General features: G+C 46.1%; 1 protein-coding gene across 6 annotated transcripts in view; it reads left to right on the top strand.

Moving 5' to 3' along the window:
- The first annotated feature begins 8,359 nt into the window (after positions 1 to 8,359).
- HOOK3 (hook microtubule tethering protein 3) overlaps positions 8,360 to 11,714 on the top strand; it is a 113,453-nt gene continuing 110,098 nt past the window's right edge. For all 6 annotated transcript variants that reach the window (XR_003005905.1, XM_024764962.1, XM_024764961.1 and 3 more), the window contains exon 1: positions 8,360 to 8,441. Coding sequence is in view for 5 of the 6 variants with exons in the window: in XM_024764962.1 (XP_024620730.1) it covers positions 8,419 to 8,441 (23 nt within the window). In the remaining variant the exon portion in view is untranslated. The remainder of the gene's footprint in view (positions 8,442 to 11,714) is intronic.

Raw genomic sequence — 11,714 nt, 5'->3', positions numbered from 1 at the left:
GGGGCGGGGGGGGGGGCACCCGAGACCCCGGGCCGCCGCTGCCGCCTTTGTTGTCCCGCTCGCCGGGACAGCGCAGCCCTGGAGGGCGAGCGGCGCGGGGCGCGGGGGGAGAGGGCTTGCCGGGAGGGCGGAGGGTAGGAGAAGGACCCGCAGCCCGGCCTCCGCGATAGGAGAGGAGAAAGTGAGCGGCGTGGAGGTGCCTAGGGAAGGTGTTCGAGGTGAAAATAAGTCTGGAAGGTGTAGTGGGACTCGACATTTGGGGGGCAACGTTATGCCATTCTAATTTTAAATTATCAAATGCTTATTAAGATTCTCACATGTGCATGTAAATATATGTTCCGTTCTAATGCCAACAGACGTGCCTTTAGCAGCCTCTTGTACAGGTGGACGTAAAACCCAAGCTTGTGTGTTTCCCTAAGTGCGGTGTCAGTTCCAGGGTTGTGCCTGTGTGTGTATCTACGGGATGAACCTGGTGCTTCTTTGGGGAGCTTTCGTTTTACTCATTGCTAAAACGTTAAATACCACTTTTAGAATGCAGCACTAATCTATTTAGGGAGGTGACTACAGCATTTGTATTAATGTGCAAGGTAAGACACAGATGCCAAACAGATTCAGTTTAGCGGTGCCTTGGGCGATAAGCTTAGATCCCTGGAGTACAGACATCACTGCCCTGTGTGGGGACATTTGGGTGGAATGCTTAGAGGGCCAGTGTCCTAGGCTGATTGGAACAAACATAATGAAAATAGTCTGAGATTTTCACAATTTGCCTTATGTCACAAATCAAATTATGTTTTCTGAAACAGAATATGTACAAGGGTAGATAGAGCTTGATCTATTCAGTAACTTTTGTATTAGGACATTCTTGGCATTTCAAACCGTTTGCAATAATATATAGTTAACATACAGTTTACAACTGTAATGGGTTCCGACTTAAGTGGGGAAATGGGTTCCCCTGCTGCATTTTAGAGAAGAAACAGATACGCTGCATAATGTGGCCAAAGTTTGACTAGGTAGGGGAGAGATAAAGGAAAGAATTACCACATTCTTTGATACTGTGGAAGGAATGGATTTGGCAGAGGTTGTAAACAGAAGATTGAGGATCTGAAGATATGCAGTTTTGAGTCTGTACCTCCTTCAGTGCTAGAAAAAAAAGGCAAGAGGGCAAAGATGAGGAAACATTGAATCTGAAGTAGGGTTACATTGTTTAAAGTCTAGAAAGACAAGTCACGGAAACAAAGAGGTGTGTTTGAAGGGCATCTGCCAGAAGGTGGTGGTCAGTGCAGTTATTTGGGTGAGAAATGCTAATAAAAATACAGAGGAAGAATCACAGAGAGAAGTTTGAAGGGGTACTAACAGAAGCACACTATGGCCACATCTATTTAAAATCTGGTAAAATGTTAAGAAAATAGAGATAATCCAGGTTATCAGCTATAGACAGAGGTCAAGGAGTCTGGTTTTGTAGAAGAAAAGGCTTTTTGAAATTTCACTGGAAGGCTCATCCAGGAAAATTTCTGGGGAAGAGATTATCAATGACAAAACTGGAGGGCAGAGTCCAAACAAAGGTGTACAATTCTAAAATTTGGAAACATTTTAAAACGTTGTACATTGAAATGTTTCAAAATAAAGTTGAGGTTAAATGCTGGGTTTGTTCTTTTAGTTATAAAAAGCAGAATATCCCCTGTGCTCAGAACACAGGGGCGCCCCGCGAGGCCCCGGGTCCGCGAGGCCCTGGGTGGGTCCGCGAGGCCCCGAGTGAGTCTGCGAGGCCCCGGCCTGGCGCGCGCAGGACCTCGTGCCCAGAGGTTCCGACGCCCCACGAATCGTCCGACACCCCGATGCCAACGGTCGCCTCAGCGCTGTAAGCTTCGCGTCTACAGACTTCGGGGCCGCCCAGAAGCCAAAGCCCGTCGAAGGTCTGACCCGCGAGCATGGGCAGCTACCTGAGCATGTACCTGGGCACGGCCAAGGCCACGCAGCCAGCCCACGCCCGGAAGCGCCGGTCCCCATGGTTCCCATGGACCGGGCCCGCCCGCGGCACCTGCCTCCTGATGGGCCTGGCCGGGCGCCCAATCCTGTGCTACCGCTGCCGCCGCCAGGATCACGGGCTCTGGTTCCGCAGCAGGCGGCCGCTCCCCGCCGCCCTGCGCAACTGGAAGTACTACCCGGTCTGCGGGTCCTCGGTGCCCCAGGGCTGGAGGCGCCTTCCCAGCGGGCTGCCCCTCCGCACCTCCTCGGGGCTGGGGTTTTCTGGCCATGGCAACGGTTTCACGATGAGGTCCCAGTGGAACGCCCGCCTCTCCAGCCACACAGGAGACAGAGTCTGGTGGACATCCATACCGCCCCCGTTGAAAGCCTAAGTAACTTGTCCCCGTGTCCGCCCAGCCAGGAGTCCCTGGACCCCTGTGCCAAGGAGACCGCGCTGAGGGCCCTCAGCCGATGAGAGGAGGGACAAAGGCGGCTCGACGGGCCTCTCAGGTCTGAGAGCCCCGAGCCCAGGCTGTCGGTCTTCCGGCCCGTGGTGAGGAATGGAGTGGTCCCTGTCTTTGTGCCCAGGCCGGGGCCTCTGAGAAGAAGCATCTGCGCCGGGTGCAAGCGCCTCCGAGAAGAGGACACTGAGCCCTGGCCTGACAGCAGCCCTGCCTGCCGCCCACCCTGCTGTGAGGCCCCCCCACCCCCCACCCGCCCAGGGCACAGTCACAGAGCCTCGCTGGAGAGATGGGGGCGGATCAGCACTCTCGGGCCTGGGCCTCCTGCAGCCTGACATCCCCCTTGAGTCCTGAGAGCCAAGGCCACCTCCTCCTGACACTCAAACCCACATTTCTTTTACCCAGTTGACCCCTGCCCTACCCCTGCCTGAGTCACTGGCACGGACCACCAGGCCAGCTCCCTCCACTCCAGCCAGGAGCTGCCAAGCCGCAGAGCCACCTCTCCTACCTGCAGAGCCCGCCCCGAGGAAGCACCGCTGACGTCCAGGCCTGCACTCTCTCCTGCCCACCCACCCTTGCTGCCTTTGCCCCTGAGAAGACCCTTCTCGGAGGACCCTTCTCAGGAAGGCGTGCTTCTCCCCTATTGCCCACTTCATACGGTTTAAAGGTTGTTCTTATTTTAAATAATACTAAAATAGCTTCATTATCCTAAAAAAAAAAAAATTTCTCAGAATACTACTTCCATCCAAATCACTGTTCAAGAATACATGTTTTTTAATACTTAAAAAAGAAAAGCAGAATAAATGTTCATGTGGAACGTGTCTGTGGTAGCTGAAAATGTGCATTCACTCTAGTAGCTCTCCTCATAGCTAAAGGCCAGATGAATGCTGAACACAATTCCAAAACCAAAAGTAAGGGGGGAAAATGCATCCTATACCTTCCTAAGAAAGGACCCCCATTTAGAATAATTTGTTCTAGCCAATAATAAAGTTCTAGCCAACTTGGTTGTGCAGTTTCTTTGCACACAGCCGGTGAGAAGGTAACTGCCACATTCAGCAAAATGCAGGCAGCTGTCAGTGACAGAGAAGACCGGAGAGGTGAAGGTTCAACCTGGGCAGTCTTTGAGCTGACAGCCTTGTATACATCAAGAGCCTCCACATTCAGTTACTGAAGATCATAATTATGATCCTGAATATCAAATAAAAGTTTATTTTCACTACACAGCATTTAGTTTGAGATCAGAGGTATATAGTACATATAAGAAGTTCTTCCACCAGAAATGGTTAAAATAACAACTCAGGCGCTTAGAGGGATGCCTATTAGCCACCTATGCAGAATTCATTTCTGTGGAACATCTCAGTGTCCCAAATGCAGGATAAATTGCTATTGTATCAGAAAGGTTACTAGCCCAAGAACCAAATGTTCCCCATTTTTGTTGAAAGAGGAATGCTTGTTAAGAGACAAAGTATCATCCTACCAAGGGAAAATGGTTTAAGCTTAAATTCCGAATCAAAGTTTATGCAGTAAGACAGTTCAGCAGGATGTGCTGGAAAGTTTCCACTCTTAACCTCTCCCCACCCTCTGAGTCAAAATGTACTCTTACCTGTTAGGAAAAATCTGCCCTAGGGCTTCCCTGGTGGCGCAGTGGTCGAGAGTCAGCCTGCCGATGCAGGGGACACAGGTTCGTGCCCCGGTCCGGGAAGATCCCACATGCCGCAGAGCGGCTGGGCCCGTGAGCCATGGCCGCTGAGCCTCCGGACGCAAAAATCTGCCCTACCTATTACACCTGTCAAGCCTAATTTCTTGAATGGTACGTGGAAAGATGGCTCTTTCCTAGGTTTAAGAGACTGAAAAACCAGAAAGAATCTGGAATGCCACCAACTAATGGCAAGAAGCTAAGTGGAGCAAGAATCATGACCACACAGGTTCAGGACATTTCTTCTGGGAAACCCAGCAACATTAACATATCCTTGTAACTTTCATATTTAGCAGCCTGTAAAATGGCATGTTGGCGTTTACAATTAAGGAGAGTATAATTTTTGAGGTGGTATCTCCCCCATTCCATTCTCTCTGTCCTTCCTAACTCTTAGGTCCTCTAATGGAGGAATAAAGGAATCAGATATACAAAAGCATGTATATTTTTTAAAGCTTTAATTTTTTTTTCAACTGAGGGCCAATATGACATGTTAAGAGTATAGGTTCTGAAATTTGACCACCTGGGTTCAAATCCTGGCTTTGCTTCCTACTAACTGTGGGTAGCTTTGGACAAGAAACTTCACCTATGTTTTGATTGCATTCAATTTAACACTAAGAAATGTTTCCTATGCATTAGTATTGATCAGCATAATTGGAGGGCTCGTTAAAATGCTGACTGCTAGGCCCCAGTTCCTGAGTCTGTAATTCAGTAGGGCTGAGCTAGGGCCTGATAGTCTTCATTTCTAACAGGTTTCTAGGTGGTGCTATTAGTGGCCTGAGGCCTACACTTTGAGAACCACTGCTCCAGAGCAAGGTTTGTTAACCTTATCATTACTGACATTCTGGGCTGGATCATTTTTGTTCTGGGCACTGCTCTGTCATCCTGGTCTCTACCTACTAGATGCCAATAGCACCCACTTAGTTGTTACAACTAAAAATGTCTCATAGGGAGCAAAATTGCCCCTGGTTGAGAATCACTACTCTAGAGATAGTAATTCCAGATGATCTCATGCATTACCCTTCTCATGCTTTTGTGGGGGAAGGTGAGGTGGAAGTTGGATGGTGTTAATAGAGCTCCTTGGAATTAAGGGTTATGACCCTTCCAGCAGCGTGTCACGCCCTAATGTGGTTAAGTGCAATTATCTTTAAATTTTACTCTACTTATTGGGCTTCCCTGGTGGCGCAGTGGTTGAGAATCCGCCTGCCAATGCAGGGGACACGGGTTCGAGCCCTGGTCCGGAAAGATCCCACATGCCACGGAGCAGCTAAGCCCATGCGCCACACAACTCCTGAGCCCACGCTCTAGAGCCTGTGAGCCACAACTACTGAGCCTGTGCTGTAGAGCCCATGAGCCACAACTACTGAGCCTGCACTCTGGAGCCCACATGCTACAACTACTGAAGCCTGCACGCCTAGAGCCCGTGCTCCGCAACAAGAGAAGCCACCGCAATGAGAAGCCCGCGTACTGCAACAGAGTAGCCCCTGCGTGCAGCAGTGAAGACCCAAACACAGCCAAAAATAAATAAATAAAATAAGTACATTAAAAAAAAAATTTTTTTTTACTGCTGTCCTGAAACACCCTGTAGATTTTAACTCAGAATTTATGAGAACTGGTAGGTGAGAGATTTTTTTAAAAATTAAAATCACATACCATAAAGTTCTTTTAAAAGTGCACAATTCAGTGCTTTGTAGTATGATCGCAGGTTGTGCAGCCATCACCACTGTCTAATTCCAAGAACATTTTTATCGTCTCAAAAGGAAACTCCATAGAGAGAGTTTCTCTGGGATCTGCTTTACCTTTATCTCAAAGCAGAGGTGGACATCCTCTAGCCTTCATGAGCGACTATTTACCTCAAGAGCCAATTCAGAGAAAATAATTGTTTGGAAGCCACATTTTAAAAATCAAAATGAAAATAGTTTTAAGTCCCAAGAGAGAAACAGGTGGAGTCTTACAAGTAAATTACTTGCATTATTGAATTACCTGCTTTATTGAGCTTTTCCTTATGCTTGGCCAGAGGCAGTTTTCTGATCTTTCATCCTTTACATTTGGTAGTGGGTTTGGATCAGAACCCTTTGGATCAGAGGGTTCCAAATGCCAAACCAGTGCCCCGCCACATAGCATTATTTGATGAACTTGTTAAAAATAGATTCCCAGTCTTCTTCAACTTCCCACATGATTCGGGTGTACACCCAGGTCTGGGAACTACTGCTTAAGACTTTTACAAATACATAATGTCCATTTATTTTCTCTTTAAGCAACACACCCCTCCATAAGGTATTTTTCCCAATTTCTAGATTGAAAAACTGACATGAAATGACGTAAAGTGGCATATCCAAGGTCACACAGCCAGCAGATTAGGAGCAAAGCTGGGGATGGAGTTAGTTTACATGCAGAGCGTGTTCAGTGAGGGCTGTTCTGGGCCAGGTTGGTGATCAAGAGATGAGTGAGGTGTGGCCCTCACCTGTGGTCTTTTTCATTCTAAGCCTACAAGAAAGATGAATTCAGCAACTGTAAAACGAAAGTGGGTGCTTATTTCTTTTCAAACTACATTGTTATTGACGAGGTGACTGGAGAGAGTGTGGAGTGAAATTCAGTATCATTTCCTACAGATGATGTTTATTTGGTCCATTTATTCAGTTACTAACGATATATTGAACCTCTGCATGTATAAGGTTAGTGTCAGGGGCTAGCCTGCAAGGGCCCTCTTTTCATTACCTCTCCCAAGTAGACACCTAAGTAGAAATCACCTGCTATGTGATCTTTAAGGCCATTTCCTTAGTTTCCGCCGCCATAACCATCTCAACCCACAAGACTGTCAAAAATATGAAGAAGCTGCTGACAGCACTTGTTAATAGTTCTTTTTTTAAAGATTTGATAGATGACACGGCACAGAGAAGTGGACGCTTACCAACTGTTAGTAAATTGCTACAGCACTTGTTCAGGGCAGTTTGGCAATATTTATCAAAAACCTTAAAACGTTCATACACTTTGATCCAGCAAATTTACCTCTAGGAATGTAACCCTGTAAGTAAAAATGTATTGAAGGCAGATGGTCCCCTGACCATTATTTGCCGGGTTTCCATTGTCATTACCTAGTTTGACCTCATGTGTTAGCATACAAACCTATTAACATAGGTCTCCCTGCCTGTTCCCTGCAAGCCTTTCTTCATACTGCAGCTGCTGTGATCCTTATACGATTTAGATCTCATGGCCTCACCCTCCTGCTTAGAATCCTTTGCTTTCTCTCCTTGCTCTGAGGATGAAGTCCTAACGTGACTTGAGAGGTTTTGCACAACGATGCTTCCTTCTTTAACCCTGTCTTTCCCCGTTCTACTCTCTTCCCTGTTTTATCTCTTCTTCTGATTCCCATACTCCTCCATTTTACAACCTATAAACTGCAGAGCATGGCTTGTGTCTATCTATTCTCAGTGATTTATTGCCTTCTAAGTCCTGGTTGTGCTACTGAGTAGAATCATTGCTGGCTCAGCTGTATTATTATCTTGCTCAGAAATAATTTCTACTAATTCTCAGCTATGTTACGTTAGTTCTGATTCATAATACATTGAAAATCAAAATGAACTGAATATCTAACCTAACTGTGTGATTTCTACATCTGTATAAAGATATTTTGGTTCTGAGTAAAAGAAATCTCAGCTTGGCCGGGCACAAAGAAGAAATGTATCTCACATAATAGGAGGCCTCAAGGTTTTTAGTTTAGTGGCTCACTTTTGGCCTCAAGGACCCCGTTCTTTCTGTTCCTCTTCTCTGCCATCCACTGCATTGGCCTCATCCTAACGGTCAACAAGATGACTGCTTGTGGCAATTGAAGCAACCAGCATGTTTATTCACACCAAGGGGAGGTTGGCTTTTCTTTCCCGGAAGCCCAAGCAAGCCTCTATTTGCATCTGTTTGGTCCAAATTGTCTTTGCCTGTGCACCCATGAGCCAGTCACTGGCAGAGGGGATGACGGTACCGTGAATTTTTTAGTTGGTTATCTGTGAGGGGGGTGAATGCGGGGAAGCCGCCCAGTGTCCACCACCTTCTCTCTTTTACCAAAAGGAAAAAATTGCAATAGCAAGCTGCAGGAAAGTTCGCGTGAGGGAAAACATTTCACAGTGTTCTGCTTTTTAAAACGTATTCAACTCCCAAGATGAAGTAGAAGAAGTCTAAGAATTCTTCTATATGGTTAACCATGGAATCTTTTTTTCCTTTTTTTTAATTTCCTTTTTCCAGATCCAGACATTTAATGTGGATGCACCATGCCAGACCGTGGAAGATTTAACGAATGGGGTTGTGATGGCCCAGGTTCTCCAAAAGATGTAAGAATAAATTGCTTTATCTTTTTGTATCTTATTATACCTGGCTATTTATTAGATTGAAAATATGGGCAAAAAAATAAAGTGCTCGCATGAAACACGTGTTGCATGGAGACCGAGAACTGAGCAGCACAGGTGGTTCCGGCAGCCTGTGCTTGTTTAGGCACAGATGGACCGGCTGCAGGGGTAGTTAGGGCTGCAATTGCTGCAGTACTCCAACGGTTTCAGCAGAATTCTTTCTTCCTGTGGTTTTCAGTGTAAGCTTGGCAGACATTTTCCTGTTAGCGTCCAGATTTTGCCATCATAGAAGGATCTGAGAGGTTTACTCTGTCTTTAGGGCTCTGCTCAGACGTTGTCTTACCAGCGAAACCCTCCCTGCCCACCCCTAGAAAATAAGCGATAGCCATGCCCTGTGCTCCGTTTCCCTTTTAACCTTCCGTACGCTTCTCAGAAGTAGGTAACACTATATCGTATACCATGTATTTTGCTTGCTTATTTGTTACCTGCTGCTTCCCCCCACACCCGTCTGCAGACAGACAGACACACACACACACACACACACACACACACACACACACACACAGTGTAAGCTCCACCTAGAGGCAGGGTGAAAACATAATAGTTGTAAAATTGATATTGTATGGCTGTCTTCAACTTTTGACCTAGGAGTTTTTCAAATAGAGGATTACCTGTGAACTTAAGATGTCAGTAAGTTTGATGTGATTTGGGGGATACTTCTGTCTTTTGAAGCCCTGAGCCCTTGTCAGCCTGAGACACTAAAGAATTTACATGGGACTTGCTGAGATTTCCTGCAGCTCTGTTGAGAATCCGTATCATCGCTAAAGGATTCTTGCCGTTGCTCCCCTTGCAGTGAGCTGTGTAGAGCTGCCCGTCTGGAAGCTTCTCAAATGCCTGCATTTCAGAGAATCTACCTGCCTTTCACACTGGCAGTTCATGTTTGAAAACTATAGCTTGCTGTACCTTTCTTCTGCACCTTACATCTCTCCAGACATACAGGCATGCAGACTTTCTGGCAGAGCTCAAGAAGGCTCGCTTGAAACTGACCAGCCCGGGTTCTAGCACAGAGAAGAGCGGTCCTGTGATTTTCGTGGACACTTTTGAGTGGTGCCCTAATAACGTTTAGCTTTTGAATCGTCTAGAGCAGCGGTCCCTAGCCGTTTTGGCACCAGGAACCAGTTTCGTGGAAGACAGTTTTACCATGGATGGTGGGGGAGTGGTGATTCAGGCGGTAACGCGAGCGATGTGGGGGATGGTTCAGGCGGTAATGCGAGTGATGGGGAGGTTGGTTCCGGCCGTAACGCGGGTGATGGGGAGGCTGGTTCCGGCGGTAATGCGAGCGATGGGGCTGATGGTTCAGGCGGTAATGCGGGTGATGGGGAGGTTGGTTCCGGCCGTAACGCGGGTGATGGGGAGGCTGGTTCCGGCGGTAATGCGAGCGATGGGGCTGATGGTTCAGGCGGTAATGCGGGTGATGGGGAGTGATGGGGAGCGGCAGATGCAGCTTCGCTCACTCGCTTGCCACTCACCTCCTGCTGGTAGCGGTCCACGGCCTGGGGGTTGGGGACCCCTGGTCTAGAGAGTTTCAGTGCAGTTCTTAATAAAAATTATTTGTGGGCAAGTGGGCCTAGCTATGTGAGCTTTCCAGGTATGTGTCATTAAATGAATTTTTTGCTTGTTAGTTTGGGTAGGATTTCTATTGTAGAAACCAGAAGAAAGACTGTATGAATATATTATTTTACCAGATCAGGATCATAACATGCATTATGTTCTGCAGAGTGGTTATTTCTCATTTACGAAAGTCTTGTGGGCATATTTCTCATCAATATTTAGTTTTTTACATTTTTTTCCCAAAACGCATTCCTTTTTTCCTTTTGTTGTGGTATAATGTAGACCGAAAAGCATCCTAAAAGAAGTGATTACTTTGTGTGTAGTATGTATATATCGTATGTATATGCACACATGTATACACACGTCCATGTAACCACCACCCAGACTGAACTATATAACATTTTGAGCCCCCAAATGGTCCCCCTCATGCCCCTCCCTAATCCATACCCCTTGCCTCAAAGATAGCCATGGTTCTGATTTCTACACCATCATTCTTATAAGTGGAATCATACAGTTTATACTCTTTTGTGTTTGACTTCTTTCACTCAACGTAATGTCTGTGTGATTCATTCATGTTGTTTTATATTGTCTATTTAAATAATTGTATAACAGCTTCACAGAAGCTTCCTCTTTTGTCAGTTTGATGTTTATTGAACGGCTACTCTGCATCCAGCACTGGTGATGCAAGGATGAGCCACAGTCCACAGGGTAATTGTGTTCAGAGAGTTTATAACCTGGGGAAAAACAGATGTTAAATGACCAAGGAAACAAAACTGCTAGTATAACAAGCGCTACAGAGAAATTGTGAAAATTTCTAAGTTAGCAGTTGTCTCCCCAGGGCTAGCATTCAGAAGAGTCCAAACCAGAGATATCAATTTGGGTGTTTCTTAATTGAAGCCATGAGTGTGGATTAAATCACTCAGGGAAGAGTATAGGGTAAGAAGAAAACTGTGTAGCCTGAGCCTTGAAGAACTCTGACGTTTAGTTGTTGGTTAGAACATCTACCAGCAGAGGGACCAGAGAGGCACAGGGAAAGCCAGTAGAGTGTGGATGCTGAGAGAAATAGCAGATCTCTTCATTTAAGCCCATAAATGGGCTTACAGTATGTTTTATTTTTTGAAGGAGAGGGTGTGGCTTCTTTCATGCAACATAAAATTTTGAGATTTATTCATGTTGTTGCCTGTCTTAATATAGTCCATGCATATTCCATTGTATGGATATACCACAATCCATCCATCCGTCGGCTGCTGAGGAACTCCTGGGTTATTGTAGTTTGGGGCTGTTAGAAATAGAGCTGCTGTGAACATCAGTGTCTACATCTTTGTATGGGCACATGCTGCCATTTCTCTGTGGTGAAGTTCCAGCTAGGGGTGAAATGGCTGCAACATGTGGCAGGTGTAAGTTTAATATTTAAGAAACTACCAAACTGCTTCCAAAGCGGATGTACCATTTATGTTTTTACAAGCAGCGTGTCAGTGTTCCAATTGCACCATGGCCTCACCAGCACTTGCTGGGGTTGCTCTTTTTAATTATAACCATTCTAGTGGCCGTCTAGTGGTGCTCATTGTAGATTTTATTTGTATTTCTATAATGACTAGTGATGTCGGGAATCTTTTCTTGTATTTCTTGTATTTCTATACATTTACT

The sequence above is a fragment of the Neophocaena asiaeorientalis genome, unplaced genomic scaffold (genome assembly GCF_003031525.2).
Source record: "Neophocaena asiaeorientalis asiaeorientalis breed wild unplaced genomic scaffold, Neophocaena_asiaeorientalis_V1.1 scaffold14, whole genome shotgun sequence".
Taxonomy (NCBI): domain Eukaryota; kingdom Metazoa; phylum Chordata; class Mammalia; order Artiodactyla; family Phocoenidae; genus Neophocaena; species Neophocaena asiaeorientalis.
This window is presented reverse-complemented; position numbering and strand designations above follow the sequence as displayed.